The sequence below is a fragment of the Ambystoma mexicanum genome, chromosome 14, assembly GCF_040938575.1.
Source record: "Ambystoma mexicanum isolate Mex_15411 chromosome 14, UKY_AmexF1_1, whole genome shotgun sequence".
NCBI classification, from domain to species: Eukaryota; Metazoa; Chordata; class Amphibia; order Caudata; family Ambystomatidae; genus Ambystoma; species Ambystoma mexicanum.
Window position 1 is genome coordinate 397,204,070 of NC_090940.1, and position 27,496 is coordinate 397,231,565.

The window sequence follows — 27,496 nt, forward strand, 5'->3', positions numbered from 1 at the left end:
CCCCCGTTACAAAAATAAAATTAATGAATTAATGTTGATCAAACAGACGATAAAAAAAGACTATCAAAATATAGTGTATAAAAAACATGTAAAACCCAGACACACAAGCTTGCAATTTCTTTGTTTTTCTCCTATTATCAGTTCAAATACAAAACTGAACAGCAGTGCTAAATGTGAAAGTTTGCTATATTATCTAAGGTTTCAAGTTTTTGAAGCATAACAGGCAGATCAAAGTTTATAGTCTTTTTCGAGACAATGCAAAAACTAAATAGCTACAGAAAATCACCTTCACTGTTTGTTCACTTCTAACATACTGGCCCCACCTACAAGCAAGGAAGCAGTTCCATCAAAAAGCAAAGGGTCGTCTTTTTGTCTGGAAACATTTCCTTCTTTGAGTTCTTGTGTGCAATTCATGCCCAAACAATATTGTTTTGCGATCACTCATGCTTCTTTATAAAAACACAAATAAAGTAAATTACAAACAACCACCATTTGTTTTTTTTCATTGTATGCTTTTCCCTCCATCACTTAATATCTCAATGCAATTAAGGAAAGTTAAAATGTACACATTATTTCCTCTGTTCTTACCTCATTGAAGAGAAGCTCTCTTCTTTGCTGCTTTCTGAGGTCCATCATCTTGACTGCCACTTGACGGCCAGATTGTTTCTCCACAGCAATGCACACAACGCCAGTAGATCCCTCTCCAATTTTCACATAGTTCTCAAGAAGCATCCGAGGGTCTCCCTGATCAACTACCATTCTCAGTGCAGTCTTGAACTGCTCATGAGTCACAACAAGGGAATCTTGACTGGCAAATTGGTTTTTGGCAAATGAATCCTGTGATAGGCTCAAGTTAGTAGAGCTTGCTTGAATTGGCCGATTCCTCGGGGACCCAGCAGGGGAGGGCCTAGTCTGCTGGAGGGGTGCGTCTTGATCCTCTGGATCTCTTGAAATCACTTTGAAGTAATCCAGTCCTGCATGATTAGGAGGGAGAGAGAGAGCCTTTACCAAAGGTCCTCGGGGAGGTGACATGGTTTGCTGAGATTGGAAGGAGTCCTTTGACTGAAAAAGACAAGATAACATGATTACAATCACAGTAATTTAATCCGCGCCTCAAATCAAACAGATATCTTGTTAAATCAATACTCAGATTTACTTCGTTTTCTCCCTCCTGCTACCCTCCTATACCATTACTCCTCAGCTTGAAATTGAGAAAGATTGCAATTGAAGGACAAACAGGGGACTCTTCTGGGATTGTAGGCTTGCATGCAGTTCTTTTGTAGTCAGGGTTTGAACATCAGGCAACCATGTTAGAGATACATAGGACTTTGACTTCAAATCCAACCAAGGGTAGAGCTTAAAGTGCTTTGCGAGATGATAGTAAGTGAGTCATGCCTCCCTTTCCAAAGAGTAGTATCTTCATTTTGTATTGACTCAAGCATAGTCTGCTGCCTTCAACCAGTCTTGGATGTACTTTAGACTGTTTTAGAAGTCCTTGTGACTCTGGCAATCCTTCCCCAGTCTGAGCAGCAGTTTAGAGTTGTCAGCATAGGGTTGGGAATATAGGAGTGGCCATGGGTCTCATTTGGACGCTCGCCTAAAAATTGATGTGTTTATTTAGATACCATGAAGTTCCGCATGGCAAAAAACGCAAGTAGGACATTATTCCAACCGACTTATTAAAGAGAGCTGACCATCTAGTGTGCAGTGTGAATAATCCGATGTATCCCTCACTGAAACTTTGTCTAAAGTCTCCTCCCAGGTGACCAGGGAAAGGCAGAGGCGTCCTGATCCTGACCTTGGGGGTGGTGTACTGCGGGACTAACACCTGGAAGGAGACAAGGACCAGGGTGTTGAGGAGATCCCGTGGGGTGGGACACAGTATGTGTCCTTTGAAAGGGAACATCTTTCCAAATTGCCAAAACAGATAATGGCTGATTATCATTATAATGTCTCTGAAGCACATATAAAATCTGTGGCTCTGGGCACAAGTACAATAAATCCTGAACCAGTCTTACCCACAGAAAGACCCTTTAAAGTTTTTTGTTTTTTAATTATTTGTATATGGTTACAAAAACCTTAACAAAAAGAAGAAGATAAATAAAATAACGATAGTCCTCCAATTCCTTTTTAGACATCAATGAACACATCAAAAATGGAAAAAAGAAAAAAATTAAAAATATTATTCACCTATGTACATATGGATTACTATCACGGAATCATGAAAAGGACCACAGTTTAGTCCACCAAAGCTCAAGGAGACAAAAGAGAGAAGAGATCTAAGGATAAACATCTTATTTGCTCCCATAGGTATAATGGGAAGTATTGCCTTGAATACACAGTCTTCCTCTGTAATTACAAATCCTAAAGGTGTATCCCTAAATAACATTAAGAGCACTAAATCTACCATTAAAAATCAGAATTTATTTAAAATTACAAATTTTGTTGTTGAGGAATACGAGTCCCATAATCCCACAAGTACTGGGACGAGGAAGAGGGCTGAAGAGGCATGCACACACTTGAAGGAACCTGGGAGGCATAAAAAGCCCACTCAGGTGCAGGCTATTAGAAGGATATGGAACTGGGAATGGAGTGCAGGTTGTAACGCAAGACGCAGAAGGAAGAAGGCACAAAGCTGGCAAACCAAGTAGAATTGGGAGAACTGAGGGACGCCAGAACATGGATGCAGCAGATTTCACCTGCTTGTTCTGAGAGGGTCCAATTCCCCCAAACTCTGAAGTACATAGGCTGTACATAGGAAGCCATGCAGGCGAGAGGTCTTTCCCCATGTAAGCCCGATTGCTGTGGTTGCAGTGCAGAGAACATGTCAGTGACCGAGGCAAGGAGCTGTTGTCAAGCCGTGGGTCTCAGGAGTGGGGGGGCTCATTAAACGTATGGTCTGATTGGAGACACATTCAGGAGAGGAAGGATGTGGGTCCCTGTGAAGCCAGAAGCAGTGAAGATGGGGTAGAAGTTGTGGAAGTCATGTGACCCACAGAACAAGGATTACAGAATCCAGTGAGTCAAACCTGGCATTCTAATTCTTTGCACGAGCCCTGTCGGCAACATAATTCAGCTCCCTATTCACTCGCATATAGAGCTGAAGTTGTTTGTCGAAGCTTTACCAAGCCAACAATGGAAAAGTAGCAGTTGCGCGTGTTGGTGAATTCCATATACTTGCATGAAGATCAAACGGTGAAAAATACCCATTGTTAAAACCTAAAGATTGAAAACCGTATAAAGAAGTGGCTGCATGTCTCTTATTAAGAAGAGTGAACATTGCAAAGGCCATTGGTGAATACCAAAAATTGATTAAACCATTGTTGAAGTCTTTAACCTCTAAAAACTATATCAAGAAGTGTTCTTTTGTGCATAATTATGATTCCCAAACAAAGACTGAACTGTATCCTTTACTTTCATGCGAGCATACAATCTCTATACAAGTCTTTAACCTTTGAAAACTATATTAAGAAGTGGTTGCGGGTGCCTAATTGTGATTCACAAAGGAAGGCTGAACTCCTATAAATGAAGTGAAGCAGTTAAACAATGTATCTTTAACTGAAGAGAAGAACTAGCATTTCCTAAGCCAAGAGTCTCCCCATACTAAAAGTGAAAATAACCTTTTCTCAGAGCCAAAAAGCAATCTAACTCGCATTATGAGCCTAATACCAGTTCAAAGTAGGAGAAGGGAAACTGGATGTTTGTAAAGGTAATTTGAAGTAGACAAAACCTATGTTGTCTAAGACTGTGGAAGGAAGAGAGAAGCGAGTCATAAAGGCAAACCTAGGTCATCGTTGTGGCAGACAGACCAAGGCAAAGAGGCTGCCCTTTTGAAGAGAAATATTCGAAGGAAGAGTGCCTTGTCTACTTGAAGCTGTTGAAATGCTTGAAAGTGAATCTAGTCATAACTGTTTTGAAGCCCCAATTTACTGAAGCTTTGGTAGTGTATCTAGTTCATTTTTATTTTATTTGTTCCATAATACAAATGGCATATTGTGAACAATCATCCAGCAGTTTTCCGCCTAGCATTGCTGACCCCTCACAGCAGGAAATAAAAGCACAGTGTGAAGGGCCATACACCTCAGTAATTTTGTGAGAAAATAAGAAATCAGGAGGACATGAAAGAATGGGGAATATAGACAAACATTCCAAATAGAGGTTTGAATTGGCATTAGTGGGTGCACCGTATTTTGACTCTGTTTTTATTATCATGTTCAACAATGAAAGCACAATATCTAAAAAGCTAAACACATGCTGCGTTACTTTGTAGCTAGGAGTATGTCACACATCAACCCAAAAACCAAATGCATGCTATGTAAAGTTATGTTAATAAACATTTATAATGAGCCAAATCATCACTGCAGTAGTTTGAGCACCTGAGCTTGTCCATGGAGTGGCATACTGTGCCCCCACTAGAGGTACCCAAACTTTGATCTGCTGAGGGAAAGGACATGAGCTGTGGGAGGATGAGAGCTTGGGAATTAGATGCTACAAACATAAGGGAGGGAGGGAGGGATGGATGCAGAGGGGGGAGAATGTTTTACGATTGTTTGGCGCCGGTCAGTGTTGTTAGATGGACTATATTTCCACATAAATCAGGAGGCAGATGTATCCTAAAGTGTTGTGATAACTTGACTGTGTTCGTAGGTAGATATGGAGAATTCCAGGTTTATACACATTGGCGGCTCTTGACAGTGTGCATGGGAAATTCCTGGAAGTTTGGTGCCTTCTCACTTTTGCCAGCTCTTTAGTCCTACTTAAGGACAGGAATATCAGACAAAGAAAGAACTTGCTAGAGGTGCGATAAGCTACCAATTCATCAACACAAGGTAATACGTTCAGGAAAAATGAAGTAGAAGATGTATCTACTGATTTGAACATTGTTTCATATAACACATGCCTCCATATATTATTTTGAGATTTTATACATCACAAACCACTCCTGAGAGGTTGTCGGAGTCCTGGACACCAGTAGTCAAAACCGAATAAAATGTACAACAAATCCTCATTGGACAAGAACATAGGGATTGGAGGGTGACAAGGCACAGAGCATATACAAAGTAACAAAAAGGTATAGATGCGCAGCCACTATACCTCAACTCCCAATGAGACATAATATGTATGATCAGAGGAGGAATATGGGCAGGGTTGTATGGTGAGAGGACGGATATGGGCAGGGTCAGAGTATAGAAGACCTTGGAAGGCCGTGGCAGTTAAAGCAGGAGAACTCAGGAAGCCATTAGAGTAAGCCAGTTGGTAGGCAGTGTACATACAGATGGTCCATGACAACCTAAAACACATTTAGGCCATATAAGATGAGTGGTAAAAAGGAAAGAGAAAGGGTGGGCAAGAACCCCACCTGTACCACAGAACATGGGGGCCCGTTTAGAAGAGTTTTCCGACCAAGAACTATTGTAACAAGATATGATGGATACAGAGACAGAAGGGGAGTTGGGAGACTCAGCCCGACATAGGCAGCGCTACTTAGATAGAGGGCACAAATGAAAACTAAGGTAACTTTACTGCTAAAGATTGAGTCAACGCAACTAGGTGATGGCTTGTCACTACCTATTTTAAAGGGAACTATCTAACTACTGTGAGGGGTCAGAAATAAGAGGCAGACTCAAAGTTGTAATGTTTTCAACATTAGACATTTTATTAAAATAAAAGGGTTTCGATAAAGGCCTTTCTGTCCCTAGCCTAAAGAGGGTTTGCCTACCTATGAAACAAAACCTAAAGATTTTTCTGTGTCTCGTCATCAAAAGTAGGCAAACTGTCCTTGTGTCCAAAACATATCTGACCCTCAGATCTCTGCTTTAAATACAGTAAACAGTAAAAAGTGTGCAACAGCCAAATATGTAAATCGAACAAAAAATCCATTTATCCGGGGAACGATTCCCTTCCCCTGAGCTATTCTAGGTAGAATATTGAAAGTGTTCAGTTCAAACAATAGTTCTTTAAGAGTGATATAAATGTCTCTTTTCACATTACACTGCCTTAAGATGATGGAAAGTCTAATTTACCAAACAATAGGGTTTTAAGGATGGCAAGGTATCTCTTGGCAACTTAAGAAATTATGTTTTAATGCTTTCTTGGGGTGGTGGGAAAACTGTCTTTTCCAAACAATGGCTCCCCAAGAGTAGTAGAAGAACAAGTTACTTACCAACTGGTAACGTTCTTTCGACTGGATGTTCCTCCAATGTATTCCACATCTTTGACATGTAATGTCCACAGCTGTGCACTTCGGAAACTTTTTCAGCAGACGGCGTCCTGCGTCAATGACGTTGGGTCAATGGCCCTCGAAGGCCTCCGTTGAGGGCGACATCACAGGATGTTATAAATATGACGCACGGCACCCGTAGCCTCAGTTTAAGTTGTTTCCCCCAGAACGTGTGGCACCAGTCTCATGCCTGCACTTAACCTTGCGGAAACGAAAGCTGCAATCGCATAGGAAATTCTCCTGAGGGGCAGGCTGGAACGCGATGTGGAATACATTGGAGGAACATCCAGTCGAAAGAAAGTTAGCAGTTGGTAAGTAACTTGTTCTTCAAATGGATTGTGTCCTCCAACGTATTCCACATCTTTGACAGACTCCCAAAGCAGTACCAGTAAATGGAGGAGGGAAAAGAATTTAGAGTACCCAATTGGATTGCGGAACAAAGAACCGCCTTCCCAAAGGCCATATTCTGACCATGGATTGTATCCAGGGAATAATGTTTAACAAAGGTGTGGATGGAAGCCCATGTAGCGGCATCACAAATATTCCTAATAGGAACACCCTGCTGGAGGGCAGTGGAAGTAGCCACGCCTCTAGTGGAATGAGCTCTCAACCCTTCAGGAGGGTCCTTACCCGCCAATCAGTAACACTACATAATGGTAAGGATAATCCACCTGGACATGGTCCGTTTGGTAACAGCCTGGCCCAATCGGTGTCCAGCATATCCTACAAAGAGTTGATCGTCCACTCTGACCCCCTTTATCCTAGAAATGTAAAAGCTCTGAGCTCTCCTAGGATCCAACCAATGGAGTCGCTCCTCTTCCTTACCAGGATGAGGAGGAGGGTAGAAAGATGGAAGAACCACCTTTTGACTCAAATGATATTCAGATACTACCTTAGGTAGAAAAGAAGGACGTATTCGCATTACAACCCTGACCTTGTGAAACACAGTAAAGGGTGGCTTAGATGAAAGTGCCTGCAATTCACTCACTCTGCGAGCGGAAGTAACCGCAACCAAGACCACAGTCTTGAAGGACAGCCATCTTAACCGACAAGAGTGCAAAGGTTCAAACGGAGCACCCATGAGAAATTTCAAAACCAAATTCAAATCCCAAACCAGCACCTGGAAAGGGGACGGCGGGAATACATTAGTCAGTCCTTTAAGAAACTGAGAAATCAAAGGAATTTTAAAGTAAGAACATTCTTCAGACGGGCGCTTAAAGATAGAGCAAGCCGCCAGTTAACCTTTATTGGTACCCACTTGAAGGCCCCTGTTGGCCAAAGAAAGTAAGAAAGACAAAACCATAGGGATGGAGCACTGAAAAGGATCAACATTGTGATCTCTGCACCAGTCGCAGAACTTACGCCAATGGTACAGGGATTTTGTTGCAGGCCGTCTCCTTCCGTCACTGACATATTACAGAATGGAGAAAGACTGTTAAAAAAGCTTGCCATTGCCCTAGACAAGGCACTGTTGTGAGAATATGGAAAGTAACATGATCAGACGCTATGAATACTTTCTTAGGCGTCTTCGCTGTAAATTCAGCCTAGACATTCCAGCGTCATGTTGCTTGGTCTCGGCTTCCTTATTTAGTTTCATTTCCTTTATCATATCTTTCTTTAATATGGAATAAAAGTCACTTAGGGTTACAAGGTATGAAAGGACTCATTCCCAGAAAAAGGGAAAATCCCATTGAGTGTCTATTTTTCTCTTTTCAAGGTAAAGTAACCTTTCCTGCAGCCACAACGGAAAACCTGTGTTATGAGAAAGGAGAGGTATTTTTCTAGTTAGAAGACTGGGGAAGGAGGAGCGTCTGTAAAGGATGTGGGATCCAAAGGAATGCTGACCTGAAAGAATGGGGTCAGCAAAGGTCAGACAAGAACCCCAGGCAACAAGAAGACACGCACAATGAGAAATGGAAGGGCAGAACGCATTGGTGAGGCCTGAACCACTCATTGACTAAAGTCACAGAACGAGCATGAAGTGATGACCAATGACCGACAGCAGATAGGAAGATGGCATGAGAGATCGGGAGAACACGAAAGTCCAGAACCAGGCCAGCCATGGAGACCAAGTGACAGGCACCATATGCAGGGGGAGGCGTCTGGGTGAAGACTCACTCTGTTAGGGGAAGGAAGAAATAGGGGCTAAAACCTGATGCAACAAGCCCCATGTGCATAGAAAAGCTGCACAAACAAACTTAGTAGGAGTGACAAGTGCATTCTAAAAGACATTCCAGATGTTGCTTCCTTCAGTGCGTGTTCACAAGCTACACTGCCCAGACAATTGCATGCTGGATAAGGATATCACAACTCCTCAAGGGTTCCATGTGTTTATAACGCCACCCAAAATAACAGCTTACATTTTAAACGACACAGTAACAACAGAAAAAGTAGATTTTTTAAATGTTTTATTTTGGGCTCCCCAAACCCCACTTTTCTGCAGCCCTTTTACATTACCCCCAACTACGCCCCCCCTTTATATCCCTTACCCCACCCCCATATATGCTTTTTTAAAAATAAATTCAACTTTTTTGTCGTTATACAGGTGTCGTTTAAAATGTGTGTTATTTTGTTTTCGTTGTTAACACTGCATAACCTCCTCAAGTATCTTGAAGGAATAAGGATACATGATAGATACAAGAGGGACCTCACCTCCTGTCTGGCGAGCCCTAGTTCCTCAGAGTACACAGTGAAGCCTTCTCCAGATGGACATTCAAGTTCACCGTTGCTTTATTTCGGGGCTTCAGATGTCACCTGGTCCTTTATAGCACCCAACAACATTCCTGGCACTCAAACCTTACACAGAAAATATACACACTATTTAGCCCTCTGCTAGCTTGGTAGGCGCCTATCAACCAAGTTCTCCTTCAACATCCCAACCGCAGGCAGCAGGGTGAATATATAGATCCTGTGCAGCTGTCACCAGATCCACAATTCTGAGAAGACAGTGATATCATGTTGGTCCTAACGACCGATGGGCACAGAACAACCTAAAGATTCGGTTTACGATCAGTGAGGTAGCTGACGAGATAGTCCAGTTCAGCAATAAGAGGAGCTCCAGAAACAAAACCTTAGTGATTTCCTTCAGTTTGATGACATCTTCTCTGTTGTCATGCACAAGTGCCAAAAGCAGCCCTCTGGGTCCTGCAGGGGGTTTGAAGTGATTTGAGAAAGGTCAAGACAGCTCGAAGATGTTGAAGGTGGTGAAAAGGGTGCCAAGCTGCTTCTGGAGGCCCAATCCAGAGTGCTCAGGACAAGGCGAGTCCTTCGACAATTTTCCTGAAATGGAAGTGTGGAACGGTCACCAATAGAGGGTCCTTCACCTCTAGTGAGCAGGAGCCTGATTCCTGTGTACAGGTAACAGAGACCTTGGTGTGACCGCAGTGTCACCCCCTCCAATGTTCCCATGGGATGGTTAGGATGTAGAGCCTTCCTCTCCTCTCCGTCTACACCTCTATGGCAGAGAAATTTGGAATGGACTGTAACCCGTACAGAGCTTTAGTGAATCCTTATGGTCTTGAAGTCCAAAGATAAATCAACCAAGGACAGCGTTGCCTGTCCTTATAACGGCAAATTGTTACTGTAGACTGTCGCGACCCTCGCCCAAAACCCCCTCTGGCAAACCCATTGGCCAGGTGGAGTCAGGACTCGGGCCTCTAGAGCCTGGCATCCTTTTCAAAAGCCTTCATGGGGCCAATCCTGGCACCTATGGCGCCAGGCTCATACACCATGAAAAACAATGTGCTTGGGAACTACTTTATTGTATTGTCAGCCAACATGGAGGCATCCACATAGCTTGGTTCCTAAGATCCAAGCTATGCGGTCTAGTGTTTTGGGTGTGGTAGTCTAGGGACTACTCTACCTGGACTATTTTGTTGGGGCTATTTAAACCACGCCCGAGCAAGACAACATGCTTCGCGTTACTTTGCAGCTTGCAACGTGACGCTCACCGTGTCCAGCTATTCCCTCGAACCTCGGAGAAGCAGAACCTGCAAGGAGACAAAAGCAACATCATTAGCAGCAGCATCTTACCTGCAGTCTTCATCTTTAAACACTCGCAGCTATTGAGAATAGCTTCCTCGAATCTGCACGCCTCCCGGACAGAACGACCTGAAAGAGGAAGATAGAGTCAACATTAAAGAAAGCAGTAGAGGCATTTACAAATTACGAACTGCTCAAAAGGCTTACCTGGCTGGTTGCCTCTCGGCTGGCACCACTCCGGACATTCCACTCGCGCTGAAGAACACCACAACCTACAAGGAAGGAAAACACAGGTTAGCAAAGGCAAGACTTCGCAGCGGTGCGCATAGTGCTTAATTATCGCGTCATAGCGCTCTTAATGCGCCATCATTTACCAGTGGGGCTCAACCAAGCCAGTTCTCCGCGCTGACGCTCTGCATACCTAAGGGAGAAAACAAGAGGCATTTTAAACAAAGAAAGGCATGCAGGAATGCAACAAAACTAAAGAACAGCAATAAGATCTACCTGAACAATATCAAACGTGCCGAGTCAGTGAAGTAACTGGACCGCACTCGCCCATGAAAGACAACGGGCCCCTGCAAAGAAGGCAGGACGGAGAGCACGCCTAATTCTACCACAAGGTGAAGAGCGGGTGCCACAGGGACTGAAATCATACGGGGGTGGAGGGAGGATACTTACCCCTGTCGGTCAGTCTTGAACACAGTCCTCCTGTATTTTCAGACAGAACCTTCCCCGCAGACCACATCAGGGCAAAGCTGAGAAGCATACCAGCGAGTAACCCGGCTGGGTGGCGTCCCTGTGGATACCAGGTGAGCGTAACAGAACGCAAAGCCTACCATAACAAATCCACCTGGGCACCATGGAGACATCAGAAATGGACTAATTGGCCCAATTACTAGGAGAGCTTCATGCTGAGGTTCATTCTGCCTGACAAGAGACTAATGCCCTCTGGAGACACCAAATAGTGACCAAAGAACGCACTGAAGAGATTACCAGGCAATACTTGCAATCACAGGCAGGACAGATGCCTCTACCTGGAAGAAATCCAACGATGCAAAACCCTGCCATACCACCCACTCCAGTACAGATCACGTTACCTGGAACAGTGCCCCTGGCACCACCAGAAAGGTTCTCAGGCAACCTACGGAAGTATGCGGCATTCATCAATCAGTGCCGCCTTCATTTTCTTTGTAGCCCTGGAGCATTTCCAAACGACCAAGCTCGGGTAGCTTTTGTTTTATCATACCTGAGTGGTAGTGCAGCAGATTGGTTGGTGCTGTTGGTAACCCATGACGATCCTCTAATACATGACTTTGGGGGGTTCCAGAGAGAAATGGAAAAGCTTTTTGCTTGCCATACCCGGGACAAGCAGTAGGCAATGAACTCTTGTCCCTCCGACAGGGGAATCAGGACTTCCCAACGTACATTGCTACCTTCAACAGACTGGTTGCTGAAGCTAGGTGGCCAGAAAACAAAAGAACCATGTTATTCCATCGAGGCTTACGAGGCGAATTAAAGGACGTCTTAGCCCAGGTGGTTGATCCACCCAGAGAATGTGCAGAATTCATAAATCTGGTCGTGCAGCTAGACCACCGGTTGCAGGACCGAAAGGCAGACCGGTCTATGACGGACCCTCGGACCGTGTATGTTCGACCAAGGGAAAACACACCCTGTGTACCTGAAAATGCTGTAGAACCCATGCAGATTGGAGGGATACGGCCTCCATTAACAAAACAAGAGCGGGACAAAAGAAGACAACAGCTTTGTTTGTATTGTGGGAAACCAGGACATTTCCTGAAGGACTGTCCAGTAAAACCCCCAAGAAGAACAGTCGGGGCCACAGAGAAGGATGAAGCTAAGGAATTGGAAAACTACGGAGCTCGACAAACGTAGAGGTCAGTTTGTCGAGTGAGCAGAAAGAGTTGCTGACCTCGCACTTTGCAATACCAGTGATCTTAGTTAACCACCAACAGTCATCAAGAATGCATGTCGTTGATGCGTACATCGATAGCAGAGCAGTTGGAAATTATATTGATCAAGAACTGGCAGCAGAGATAAGACTTCCTTTGTGTTCTAAGCCAACTATGGACAAGGTAACCACCGTGGATGGGACAGAAATCGCTTCCGGACCAGTAACCCAGTGCACAGCCAGGGTAACCTAGCTGTGCCAGGACAGACATCGGGAGTCTATTTCATTCGATCTCATCAAGGCACCTCAGTTCAGGCTAATACTAGGGATGCCATGGTGGGTTGCTCACAACCCTTTGATAGACTGGCGGGCATGAAAATTAACCTTCCCCGATGACAGCTCCCCTGCCTGCTATTACCAAGAGGAGAAACCCGACGTCTGTATCCCCATGACTCACGGAGCGACAGTATCAACCCTGGGAGCAACTAATACCTTGCCAAGTGAACACCATGATTTCCAGGATGTTTTCCTAAAGGACCAAGCCAATACATTGCCGCCGCACAGGCCCTGTGACTGTCAGATCGACCTTGTTCCAGGTGCACAAATCCCTTGCGGCAGGATCTACGCTCTCACAGAACCAGAAAACCTTCATTTGAAATCCTATTTAGACCAGTACCTTGCAAACGGATTTATCCGTCCTTCGAAGTCCCCCCGCAGCCATTCCTTTATTCTTCATACCGAAAAAGGAAGGAGACTTGAGAACCTGTATTGTCTACCACGGATTGAACCAGATCACTGAAGAACTGCTACCCCTTGCCACTTACCCCTGAGATGCAAGACCAAGTTAAAGATGCCCAGATTTATACCAAATTGGACCTTCGAGGACAGTACCACCTCGTCCGAGTCAGAAAAGGAGATGAATGGAAAACCGCCTTACGTACTAAGTACGACTTGTTTGAATATCAAGTCATGCCCTTCGGGTTATGCAACGCTTCTGCGGCATTTCAATATTTCATGAATTATGTCTAAAGGGAGTTAATTGATGTGTGCGCCTTGGTGTACACAGACGACATCTTCGTATACTCAGCCTCGGAACAAGATCATGTCAGGCACTTTCGTTCAGTCCTCACCAAGCTCTGTCAACATCGCTTGTTTGCAAAGCTTGAAAAATGATTTTTTCACGTCACTGAAGTAGAATTTCTTGGTTTTATCCTTACTCCAGGAGGCATCAGAATGGGCGTGCACAAGGTAGATGCCATTCTGAAATGGCCTTCACCGATGTCTCTGAAAGGGGTACAAAGCATGCTGGGCTTTGCGAACTTCTACTGCCGGTTCATCCCAGACTTCTCTCAGGTTGTGCACCCAATCACAGTACTATTACAAAAAAACAATAAAAAGTTTGCTTGGACCGAAGAAGCAGAAGAAACCTTTCAGGAAACAAAGGTTTACCTCCACTCCAATCCTGCGACATCCTCGTCCAGACCTCCCTCCTCCCTTGTGTTGTTGAAACTGATGCATCCAGTCTCGCAATGGGGGCTGTCCTTTCACAGAGAGTCCTGGAAACCGGCCAGCTACATCCTGTGGCCTTCTGGTCGAAAAAGTTCTCACATCCAGAGATTAATTATGCCATCACGGACAAGGAACTCCTGGTTATCAAATCCACCTTCAAAGCCTGGAGGCACTACCTTCTGGTGGCCAGACACACCATTACAGTCATCACAGACCACCGAAACCTGCAATATCTCAAAACAGCCAAGGCCCAGTCCTTGCGCCAATTACGGTGGGCCCTTTTCTTTGCCGAATATGATTATGTAATCACATTTCGACCAGGAGTCAGAAACGGAAAGGCGGATGCCTTATCTCGCATGGGCATAGATGAAATAGTGTATACAACTCCAGACCCAGTACCTATTATACCTGAAGACCAACTCTTGGGTATCACGACAGCCTTAACACAAACAAAACTACGAAAAGAAATCAACGGACAATGAATCCTGATACCTACCTCGCTTGGCAAACTCAAGGAGAACAATATACCATCAAGGACCATCTACCCTTTTTTAGGGATCGCCTATATGTACCCAAGAAGGAATTAAAACAGCATATTATTTCAAACTATCACGATTCACTGATCGAAGGGCATCCTGGGATCTCCAAAACCCTAGCTAAGGTGAAAGAGAACTTTTGGTGGCCTACCTGGCGTAAGGACATAATTCAGTATATTCAATCCTGTGGTGTCTGCGCACAAAATAAATCACAAAAACAAAAACCATCTGATCTTCTACAACCATTGGACAATCCTCCAGTTCCATGGCACACTCTTTCCCTTGACTTCATCACTGATCTACCTCCAAACCAAGGGTTCAACACCATCTTTGTAGTTGTGGACTTATTCTCGAAGATGGCCCATTTTATTCCTCTCAAAGGCCTCCCAGACGCAGCCACTTTAGCAAAAGTGTTCCTGGAGGGCTTGGTTAAGCTACATGGCTTCACTTCGGTTCTGGTCTCTGATCGAGGCAGCCAGTTTGTTTCAAACTTCTGGAAAAAATGTTGTGCAATGGCGCAGATCGATGTTCGGCTATCTACCAGTCACCATCCCCAAACGAACGGCCAAACCGAGGGAACCAATCAGACACTCGAGCAATATTTGCGGTGCATGCTGCACCACGAACAAAGGAATTGGAAAGACCTAAGAAGGATAGCCGAATATGCATATAACAATTCTTTGCATTCAAGCACGGGACAAACGCCCTTTTATACCCTTTATGGCAGACATCCACGTACCTCTGAACTAGACCTTCCAGCCAGCTTGGAAATGCCAGCGGTAAAGACTCTACACACAACCATTACTTAGGCTTTCAAAACGGCAAAGGAAAACCTTATTCATGCCAAAGAAAAACAAAAGAGATTTGCCGACCAACACCGGAAAAAGGCCCCTGATTATCAAGTAGGAGACCAAGTTTGGTTAAGCAGCTAAATTCGTACCCATCAAGGGAACCCGGACCTTTCATGCCAGATTCTTAGGACCCTATACCATTAAGGCAATTATCAACCCAGCAGCCGTGAAAATGGATTTACCACCTAATCTACACATCCACCCGGTATTCCATGTGTCCCTCCTGAAACCAATGCAACCCGGCACACGGATTGGGACACCACCTAAGCCCATACTTGTTGACGGAGAACCAGAATTCGAAGTCAAAGATATCTTGGACTCTAAATACTCTAGGACCAAGCTATATCATCTCGTCGATTGGAAAGGATTTGGACCACAAGATAGATCCTGGGAGCCCAGTGAGAATATCCACGCACCACGTCTAATCAGGAAATTCCATCGGAACTTCCCAACCAAACCTGGGCCAGACAGAAGGAACACCATGGGAGGGGCCTTAGGGGGGGAGTGCTGTCACGACCCTCGCCCAAAACCCCCTCTGGCAAACCCATTGGCCAGGTGGAGTCAGGACTCGGGCCTCTAGAGCCTGGCATCCTCTTCAAAAGCCTTCATGGGGCCAGTCATGGCACCTATGGCGCCAGGCTCATTCACCATGAAAAACAATGTGCTTGGGTACTACTTTATTGTATTGTCAGCCAACATGGAGGCATCCACATAGCTTGGTTCCTAAGAACCAAGCTATGCGGTCTAGTGTTTTGGGTGTGGTAGCCTAGGGACTACTTTACCTGGACTATTTTGTTGGGGCTATTTAAACCACACCCGAGCAAGACAACATGCTTCGCGTTACTTTGCAGCTTGCAATGTGACGCTCACCGTGTCCAGCTATTCCCTCGAACCTCGGAGAAGCAGAACCTGCAAGGAGATAAAAGGAACATCATTAGTAGCAGCATCATCTTACCTGCAGTCTTCATCATTAAACACTCGCACCTACTGAGAACAGCTTCCTCGAATCTGCACGCCTCCCGGACAGAACGACCTGAAAGAGGAAGATAGAGGCAACATTAAAGAAAGCAGTAGAGACATTTACAAATTACAAACTGCTCAAAAGGCTTACCTGGCTGGTTGCCTCTCAGCTGGCACCACTCCGGACATTCCACTCATGCTGAAGAACACCACGACCTACAAGGATGGAAAACACAGGTTAGCAAAGGCAAGACTTTGCAGCCCTGCGCATAGCGCTTACTTACCGCATCATAGCGCTCTTAATGCGCCATCATTTACCAGCGGGGCTCAACCAAGCCAGTTTGCCGTGCTGATGCTCCACATACCTAAGTGAGAAAAAAGACATTTTAAACAAAGAAAGGCATGCAGGATAGCAACAAAACTAAACGACAGCAATAAAACCTACCTGAACAATATCAAACGGGCCGGCGTCAGTGAAGTAACTGGACCGCACTCGCCCATGAAAGACAACGAGCCCCTGCAAAGAAGGCAGGACGGAGAGCACGCCTAATTCTACCACAAGGTGAGGAGAGGGCGCCAGAGGGACTGAAATCATACGGGGGTGGAGGGCGGATACTTACCCCAGTCGGTCAGTCTTGAACACAGTCCTCCTGTATTTTCAGGCAGAACCTTCCCTGCAGACCACATCAGGGCAAAGCTGAGAAGAATACCAGTGAGTAATCCGGCTGGGTGGTGTCCCTGTGGATACCAGGTGAGCGTAACAGTTCCAAAGAAAGCCAGGGGTTCAATCTGGGCTGCTGTAATGAACGTGTCCTTGGACTTCTGATATCATACCCAGCGGGACGCGTCTGCAGGAAGTGATATGATATGATATGGCATTTGTAACGCGCCTATACACAAGTGTTTCAAATGCAAGTGGTGATCGGCAGGAAGTGCAGAGAGTTCTAGCAGTACTAGCAACCTACCTCTGTATCTAAATATGTGTAGATACCTTCCCAGGGGGGGTTTGAGTTGTAATCTGAGGACTCTTATCTGAACTTTAATAGTTCCTGTATGATCGATGATTAATTATTGTGATAGTCTTGCCTCATTATTGCCCTGCCTCAGGGAGTATACCTAATTGTTCTTATGTATATGTATTGTTCTGTATACTGTTCATTGTTTGTTTTATGTGCGCCCTCATGCCTACAAGTCAACGGTGCAGGTTATAAACGAAATAAAGTAAAAGTAAAGTAGCCAAGATAGTGGAACACCTGTCAAAGCTTACAGCTCTCCTCTGCCTACTCTAACTCCACCTCCTCCCCATTTCTGATGATTTCAATAGAGTTCCAGTGATCAGCACCCTGGCATGAGAGTGGCTTTGTTATGTTAGCACTGCCTCTGCAGCAATGGTTCCCAGGAGACCTTGCAGGGACAGTTTGTGTGCCCTTACAGGGAAGGTAGTGGCCTTCCTTAAGGTGGGTGAAGCAGCAGCTTTCTGGGCAATGTACAATATAGCTGTTGGGGAGATATCCATGCCAGACGGCAAATACAAATCAGCCCTGCGTTGAAGCACTGCACACCAAGATGACATAGGACATCCAAATGGTGTGGCAATATAACTGTGGGGTCTTAGTAGCCATCATGTCATGAACTGCAAAATTATAAGCCAACTCTGGTTAACAGGCAGCTAGACTGACTAGAGCTGGGTTGTCCAACTCCAGGCCTCGTGGGCTGCATCCATGTTGGATTTTCAGTATAGCCCTCATTAATACTCATGAGATAAATTTGCATACAATGATTCTAAATGTATGCAAATTCTTGCTCATGAATATTAATGAGGGATATCCTGAAAACCTGTCAGGTTTACGGCCCTCTTGGCCTGGAGTTGGACAACCCTGGACTAGAGAATAGAATTATGTTTTCATCAGAGGTGAAGGTGATCAAACCAGAAGACTGTCACAGCAAACGCCCACAAGTGCATGTTTTTTTTTGGAATTGAGCATTCAGACTAGCAGACCTTCTTTTCAAAGACCGAATTGCCCACATCATTTACTAAAAATAACAAGCATTGGCAACGCCAATCGTTTTGGCGTTTGGGTTAATTCAGCTCTTCCAACACTGTACCACAAACGCGGAAATGACAACATGTGTCCCCTCTTCAGCCTCTAGGTCAATGAATAACAACCCTGATTACCTTGGCTTTGTTTCCTGCGTCCAAGCCCTGACGTTGCCTACCAATGAATTGTGTTCTGGTATCTGTAGTGTTGCATTCAAGATGGGTAACAATAATGCTCTTCTAGCTTAACATATCACTGAACAGATTTGCACATGTGAAAGAGTACTCTTTTGATGTGTGTTTTCAAGTCATCTTTGTAAAACAGTTTTGCAGAAAGCAAATATGTTAGTAAGGCGGGGAAAGGAGCTGTACTCAAATGAGTCATGATGATCTGTTGTGGATGTGGGAAAGAAAGCAATTGCTGCCCTGCAGACTGGAGCTATCGTTTCCCTTGGTCCTGTACTATTTTAATTTTATTTTTTTAAATTCAAATACTGTTTAATTACTCGCGGTCACCGTCCCAAGACCTAACCTGTATAGAATTTATTTGAATTGTACATTGCTCTGTCTGCCGCAGTCCAATCGTTCTTTCCTTGGGACCTGCGGGCGCCCACAGCCCAGTAAATCCTGTGGCCGGCCCTTAATGAGAGAATTGAAAATACCTCCATTCAAGTGTGTAGCCATTTCAATACTCATCAACGTACAGAGACAATATGCACTTGGGTTTCCGAATTCCCGCTTCCGATATTTAAGCATCTCTTCAGTTTGCTTCGATAAGTCAAGCAGCTAAGATCAGGGTACGCATGGACTTGTGTACATTAGTCCCCGACGACACACGAAGCTTGGAACTTCGAATACTTCACATGCTATCCTGACATGTGTTAGATTAGAGGGCATGCACGCTACAATGCACGCAGAATTGTGAGGCTGCATTTCTGCCTGATATTGACACAGACACCTCAGCCCACTTTTGCAAGTCCCATGGCAAGTTAAATATCAGACATCCTTACATTGAGTCGGATCACTGGATACCCAACCTCATGTCCATCTTAAACGGGGCATATGTTAAACAAAGCATATTTTTTGAACAACATGCTTTTAATTTGGCAAGTCCCACTCCTAGTCGTCTCCACGTTTCATAACCACACATGCCATGTGACTGTGGCCATTCAAGAACACACCCTTTGAACCCATATAACTGGGTGGCTGTAGGTCCTCTTGTTGGGATGTAAACACAATGCATTTTGAACATTATGCATGTGTTTACTTGCTTCCAGTGTGTGTGTTCCTAAAGGCAGAAAAGATGTTGCATGAAAGTGATATTCCGAGCCCTTGAACCACCCGAGAGGTTCACGCAGAGTTAATGAGCCGGCCCAGGGCCTGCTACTTAACATGCGATTTCTCATAATTCTGTATAGACCGATATACCCTGCACTCCTATTCAGTGTGTATATAGTTCTACCGGTTCTGGATAAGTAGGTGTGTTAGGAAAGGTTGTTTTTAATTTGTTTGAGGTGCAGAGGAGAAAATGTCAACCCTGGCATATGGGTCGCAACAAAATAGAACAAACAGTTAAAGTTCCCAACTAGGGGAACTCGCATCCCCTGCACACTATCTAAGGCTCAGTAACTAAGCCAAACTTTTTGTAGAAAAGCTGACCCAGTGAATGGGCAGCTGTCCAGTCTCAGTACTTCTTAATCTGTGGTCATCTAGCACCATAAATATTCAAAAGAACAATTTAGTGTTTTAATTCAAAACATATGATTTTCACTCTCTTCATCAGGGGCATTATTCAAACGAGTTCTACAAAAGATATCAAATAAAAGAATTTTAGATAAAATGTACAATACGATTCAAATACGCAGTGTCATATAATCTAAATGACAATGTGCCTACTATTACCATAGTCCTCTAAATACTTCAGTAGTTTAGAATATTCAATAGTACAGATTGTTTCTGTATACAACAAAGTTCAATTGTATCGTGGAACATCATTGCAATAGCACATATGTGGCTAAACAAAGATAAAATAGGTACATGGTAGTTGATGGTTAACTGCAGGCACAGTGAGTATCTAGTTGTAAAGAGATTATACAATGTCAAGGTAAGGTGGAAAATTGCTAACATTAGGGGGGGTTCATAAAATGGCATATGTCACTGGTAGATCTCTTTCTTCGGTTGGGTCCTCCCTCGGGAACAGCCTCCCTGCCTCTCTGAAACTCGAGGAGAGCCATCTCCGGTTCCGGAAGCACCTCAAGACCTTCCTCTTTGCTTCTACCTTCTCTCTTCCTCTCCCCTGCTGATTTCCTGTCTGATACTACACTGGTCACCTGGCTACCCTCTGATTTCGGGCCCAGGTCCCTACCCGCCCAGTTGCACACCAGCACTGCCTCCCGGCAACCCTTGCACTGGTACTCTGTACCTGTAACCCTACAGTCCCCCTACCTGCACTTTGGACACCTGCTGCCTGCACTTACCCTTGCACCTGCTGGCTGCACTTCTTGTTATTGTTTTGGTCCCATGTACAGCACTGCCCCCTCCCCTGTGCCCTGGCACTTTTCTCCTCCCTCCTTCCCTCCACTTGTGCAATCTCAATGTCACTTGGCCTAGTAAGATCATTGTCTCTGTCCTCCCTCCGTTTTCTCCTTCCTTGCCTCATGGCACCTTGAAACACTTGTATATAGGTGAGTTACAAATGCCATATCAAATCATATGTCACTGCCTTTCTGTTTTCAGTCCCCCAAATAGCAGGATCAGTAGGTCTAAAGTAAAAGAAATAGCTTGGTGTCAACATCTAAGCTGTGCTGTTAAACGGGCCATTTACCAATGCTACTTTCAACAACATAAAGATAAAATAGGGTCACCCTGATGCTTAGCATCACTGTGTGCAGTGTAATTAAGATAATCCCACGTGGTGGTAGGATCGAAAGAGAAGGAAATTATCATGAGATGAATGTTTGGGAATGTGCCCCTCTGCAAACGAATATATAGGAATGATGAATGTCCCTTATGTGCAAGTGGTACTTACTTTTAGATTTCTGACTCCAAAGGGTGGATTCCCAACGCAGGTACAAAGATGCCAGTTAGAAAATCCAAAATGGCCACTTATCATAATTGCGTGACCGCGTCAGTGTGATGTCATCACGTAGGACGTTGATGACGTCATACATGTAAACAATAACTCGATCGCACCGCGGTGGTGCAATTTCCTAATATTCATTCAGGACAATGATGAAGTTAAAGCCTCTGGCTGCCAAATGGGTATTGGAGCACTCTCTTAGTCTAGTGAATCTTTTTAAATTTCGCATGATGCAAATAGCATGAGGTCCATACACTTACTTAAAGTGATAGTCTTGTGATTTTCATGTTTTAAAATGTAAGTGATAAATGGATAGGATCACCAAATCCCATAGTCTCATATGTGTAACAGTATAGATGTGATGGAATGGATATATTAAAGTAGTGTCATAAGATGTAAGTGGGGACTATACTGATGTACCAATTAAGCTGGAAATCTATACCTATATTTCTCAGATCCTCGATTAAAGTATTGTTTAGTGAAGAGATGTCCTCTGTGGGACCATGATTGTATGCTTCAACATCATTCAAATTGATAAATGGTTCTCACTGTCTGAGAAGAGTTCACATTCCACACACCCATGTACCTTTTATGTAAGATAACATTGTATATAGTGGTCAAAGTCCTATTTAACTTAAATCTGGCAGGATTAGATAGACATTTTAGGTACAGAATCTAGAATACAAGATAAACATGTTGTCCTAATAGTCAATACTGCCTCATGCGAGTTCACATTCTCAAGTCATAAGTTTGCAGTCTCAAGAAATATGTAGTAAATTCTGCTAAGTAGATTACTAATGGCCTCCATCACAGAAATTGACCCAAATAGAATTCTTCATTCAGTCCCAATGGTGACAATGTGTCTAACATATGTAACCAGTAAAGCTCTCTTTGTGATGATCTTTTGGATAAGTCTCCACCCCTTGGTAGTGGGTGCATCACCTCTAAGATGATGCATTTGAGTTGTGATATGGTGTGGTTGTTGTCTCTAAATTGTCGATAGACTGGTGATTTGATGTTAGCAGTCCTGATGTTGGACTTCTGCTCGGTCCAATGTTCTTTGGCTTTACTTGTAGTTTTCCCCACACAGTATTTGCTGCAGGGGCATCTTAGGTCATAGATTATATTTTTACTGTCGCAGGTTGCATAATTGTGCAAGGGTATCTTTCTACCCGTGTTTGGATGTCTAATGTATTCTCCTTTGATCAAGATGGAGAAGTGCTGACAATTTAGGCAGGCAAATGTACTACATTTGTGTTTTCTCAACAATGTCTGTGTAGGTTTCTTCATTTTTTCTGCCCTGATGAGCGTTTCCCTCTCTTATATTCTAGCATCGGTAGTTCTGAAAAAAGAAGATGTAAATTAGGGTCCAATTTGATCAGCTCCCAATTTTTGTGTATGATTTTCTTTATCTGATAACTCTGGGATGAAAAATTCAGAGAAGGAATAAATCTGCTATTTTTTTTTCTTGTGGCCTTTAAGGAGGTCCTCTCTGTTCAGTGGCTCCACTCTTGATATTGCCTTTTCTAAACTCTCTTCTGGAAAACACTTCTCTGAGAATCTAAATCTCACATTTTCATATTCCTTTTGAAGATGTTCAGTGTTGGATAGGATTCTTTTAAGTCCTAGGAATTGGCTCAAGGGTACATTTTCCTTCAAGTGTTTCGGATGGAAACTATTGTAGAGTACACTGTTATTAACATCCATGGGTTTTCTGTAAATAGTTGTGAGTAGTTCTATGCCTGAGTAATTGATGGAAACACCAAGGAAATGGATGTGAGGTGAATCCACTTCCAGAGTGAACTTGATCCTGTCGTTACATGTGTTTAAATAGTCAAAACATTGTGGGAGTTCCTCTCTGGTACCTTCCCAGATGCCAAAGACATTGTCATTAAATTGTCTCCGGAATTTGATTTTAGTTGCCCATGGTTGCTTTTCCAAAATGTGCTGTTTTTAGAAATGATACATGAATATATTAGAGTAAGATGGTGCTACGAAAGTACCCATCTGTAAATAGAAACAAAGGTTATACCTGAAATAGTTGTTTTATAGAATCAAATGAAGAAGTTGAATGGCAAAGACTTTGTGGATCATGTAATTGACATGTTGTAGCAAAAACCATTCCATGGCATCAATCTCTTCGCCATTGGGAATGCAAGTGTACAGACTGTTGACGTCTAGAGTAAAGAGTATCAGGGATGGATTAGTGAGTTGTAGCTCACCCACTAGTTGTAAAGAATTTGCTGTATCCTTCAAATAAGTAGTATTCCAGCACTTTATTGACAGTGTCAGTGATAAGTTCTTTTATTGATATAAGAGGGTCTCTGTCCAAGATCAAATATGTTCTTTGGTCAAGTAATAGTTCCATACAGCGTTGGTTGTAAATAGTAGTATCCATGTTAACAAGTGCACCCCCTTTATCTGCTGGTTTCATGTTAATGGTCTTATCTTCTGCCAGTTATTTTATTAACTTGAGTTGGTGTTTCCTTATATTGCCTCTCTGTAGTGTGTTGAAGTTAAGGCGCCTCAGTTCCTTTGTGGTTTTTAATTTGAACATGTCAATTATCGCATTAGTCACTTGTGGATGAAATGTACTTTTTACTTTAATTTCCAGATATTCGCCAGGAGTGGATCTATCTTGTGTCTCAGATAGATCAAAGAACAGTTGAGTTCCAGTTACATATCAACTTAAATAAGTTGATCTCCTCAAAACAGGTTGTGTTATTGGTCGGTATAAATGATAATCCCTGATTTAATGTCTCCATTTGTGATTTGGATAACTGTTTGGAAGAGATGTTAAGTATTATAGATTCATTTACTTGTTCCTTGGCCTTTGTTTTCTTTTTACATCTTCTGGTTTTCCTCCTCCTAAAAAAGAAGGTTGGGTTATTGTAGTAGATGATGCAGTGCCTGGTTGTGAGGGCAGTGTTTCTTTTGTAAGTAAACGCACTGTAGCTACTGTTTACAATCAAGCCTTCTCCACTCGTAATGTCACTACTGTCCGTGCTGCCCTTGGTAGGGGGTTGTCTCAATGGTCTATACAGATTTGTCTGGTGTTGTTATAGAATTCTTGCTAGGTGTATTCTATGTTTCTGGCGTAATCTAGCGTGACTCTTTGGAATGTTCTAATTTTCTGTTGCAATATGTCTTTTTTTGTATGAGTCTTTCTGATTTGTGTCATCAAGATCTTGTTGAGGATGTCTCCTGACTTCATTAATGATAGTTGTTCTTTGAGGTCTTCAATCTCCTAATTGATCATGGATAGGGATTTAGCCAGTTCTTCGATTGTCAGCAATATGAGATCCAATGAGCATTTGTTTAAGATTTGCTGCCAACGTTTGACAAACGCCTGGTTCTCTTTACACAGTGTAGGGCGCAAATAAACTCTGAAGCCTCTAGGTATTCTCTTGCATTTGTGGTACTCTGCCAATGTAGATAGATGCATGTCATTTCTGTGAGACCTCTTTGCAAATGTGTTTTTCAAGTTTGAATACTAGTCTATCTGGATTGTCCGCTGATGGGGTTTCCCTGTCCATATATGAGATAAGACCCACGATTCCGGTTGCTTCGTCTTCGCTGAATGCTAGTGTGGTGGCTGACCTAGTTGTCAGAGTTAATTTTAGTTTAGAGAATGAGATGCTTATTATAATGGGTGTAGTGGGTATGTTGTTATGTCAACCCAATAACGGGTAACAAATGAGTATAGACCGATATACCCTGCACTCCTATTCAGTGGGTGTATAGTTCTACCGGTTATGCATAATTAGGTGTCTTAGGAAATGTTTTAAATTTGTTTGACTCAATGGCACCCCTGGGACTGAATAAAGAATTCTATGTGGGTCCATTTCTGTGATGGAGGCCATTAGTATTCCACTTAGCAGAATTTACTACATATTTCTGCAGACTGCAAACTTATGAGTTGAGAATGTGAACTCACCTGAGGCAGTATTGACTATTAGGACAACATGTTTATCTTTTATCACATCTTCTGTACCTAAGATGTTTATCTAATCCTGCAGGATTATAGTTAAAAAGGACTTTGGCCACTATATACAATGCTAACTGAATATAAGTGTGTGCAGGGTCGAAACCTGGGGAGTACACTGGACCGCACTATTAATGGATGAGGCGAGCAGCGTCACCAATCCCAAAAGTTCCACCCACAGAGACCTTGAAATAATATGACTGCAGTTAGAGTGGGTTAAGGTGAATTGCACTCTGCCCGCTTGTTTTACAGTCAGTGAGTACAAAATGGATAAGTTCCCGTCAGGTAAGTGCTGTAACTACTTTAATTCTCTTGTGGTCAGCCGAACTCCCTCCACCGCAGTTCAAGCAAGTTATTGTTTACATTTATGATGTCATCAACGTCCTACATGATGACATCACACCGACGCGGTCACGCGATTATAATAGGCAGGCATTTTGGATTCGCAAACCAGCGTCTTTGTACCAGTGTTAGGAATCCACCCGTTGAAGTCAGAAATCTAAAAGTAAGTACCACTTACAGATAAGGGGCATTCATCATTCCTATATTTAGTTTGCAGAGTGGGTACATTCCCCAACATTCATCTCATGATAATTTCCTTCTCTTTAGATCCTACCACCATGTGGCATTTCCTTAATATCACGCACACACTGATGCTAAGCAACAGGGTGACCCTATTTTATCCTTATGATGTTGATGTCAGCATTGGTAAATGGCCCGTTTAAAGGCACAGCTCAGATGTTGACACCAAGCTATTTCTTTCACTTTAGACCTAGTGATCCTGCTATTTGGTGGACTGAAAACGGAAAGGCAGTGACACATGCCATTTTATAAACTTCCCCAAGTTTAGCAATTTTCCATTTTACCTTGAAATTGTATAATCTCTTGACAACTAGATACACACTGTACCCGCAGTTAACCATCAACTACCATGTACCTATTTTATTTTTGTTTAGCCACATAGGGAACAAGTTACTTACCTGTAGCTGTTCTTCTCCAGCATGGGTCTGGCATGGATTCACATGCTCATGAATATTCCCCTTCGTCAGGCTGGGAATCCTCAGTAAAGAAAAAATCTGTTTCAGTTTTGTTTCTGAACTGTCTTTCTAGTAGTAACCAATCACTGGTCTCTGGGTCATACTGCCCCCAGCCAATGACTGCCCTCTCCCTAAGCCCCTCCCCTGGCAGCCATCCTCAGATTTGGTAGCACGTAAAGTGGCAGTAGGACCAAGTGAAGAGCCGCAGAGGGGTAGGAGGGAGGGTTCGCATGTGAATCCATGCCAGACCCATCCTGGAGAACAACAGTTACAGGTAAGTAACTTGTTCCTTCTCCAGCATGGGGTCTGGCATGGATTCACATGCTCATGAATACAAGAATACATAGCAGTACACACATGCACAACCACGGGAGGTGGCAAGGCTCAACATTAAGCATTTCATCAACTCAACATTAAGCATCTCTTACCTCCTCACCAGGCCCACCTTCAGGCGAACAGGTTGCGCAGCACTGCCTGGCCGACTCTGGACTCCTCCCTGGAATCACAGACGACGCAGTAGAATCTCGTGAAGGTGTGCGTCGACCTCCACGTAGCAGCCCTGCAGATGTCCAGCAGGGGCACACCAGATAGGAACACCGTGGTAGCAGCGATCGCTCTGGTCGAATGGGCCCTCGGACGGCCAGGCAATGGTTGGTTTGCCAACCGGTGACAATGCATGATGCAGCCGGAGAGCCATCTGGAACTGGAAGCCTTCGAGAGGGCCTTCCCTTGGTTCACAGGTCCAAAGTACACTAACAGCTGTGATGTCTTCCGAAAACTCTTCGTGTGGTCCACGTAGAACTTCAGCGCTCTAGCTACATCCAGCAAGTGCAAAGTCCTCTCGGGCGGCGACGGGAAGAAGACTGGTAACACCAAGGGCTCGTTGAGATGGAAGTCCGACGGCACCATGGGTATGAAGGAGGGGTGCGTCCTCAGCACCACCCTTGTCTCGTGGAAAGTCAGGTATGGAGGCTTGGAGGAGAGGGCCTGGATCCCTCCCACTCATCGTGCGGAGGTGATGGCCACAAGAAATGCTGTTTTCCACGACAGGAACTTCAACTGTGCCGAATGCAGAGGCTCGAATGGCGGCCCCATGAGCTTGGTCAGCACCACGTTGAGCTCCCACAACGGGGCCGGAGCCTTCACCGGCGGGAACGATCGGAACAATCCCTTCATGAACTCCTTCACCAGGCGATGGGACCACAGGGATGAGCACCCCGGAGTTCTAGCCGCCAGGTGGATCTTGATGGAGGCATGGGCCAGCCCCACCTTGACCAGCAACAATAAGTATGGCAGCACTTGAGGGGCCATAATCCACAGAGGGTTAATCTTCTGTGCCCGGCACCAGACAGAAAACCTCTTCCATTTGTGTCCATAGCACTTGAGAGTTG

The 27,496-nt window shown here is 44.0% G+C and overlaps 1 protein-coding gene across 6 annotated transcripts in view; it reads right to left on the reverse strand.

Moving 5' to 3' along the window:
* PAK6 (p21 (RAC1) activated kinase 6) overlaps positions 1–27,496 on the reverse strand; it is a 939,585-nt gene that overhangs the window by 343,308 nt on the left and 568,781 nt on the right. For all 6 annotated transcript variants that reach the window (XM_069637521.1, XM_069637525.1, XM_069637520.1 and 3 more), the window contains one exon: positions 589–1,062. In XM_069637521.1, coding sequence (XP_069493622.1) covers positions 589–1,062 — 474 coding nt within the window. The remainder of the gene's footprint in view (positions 1–588; positions 1,063–27,496) is intronic.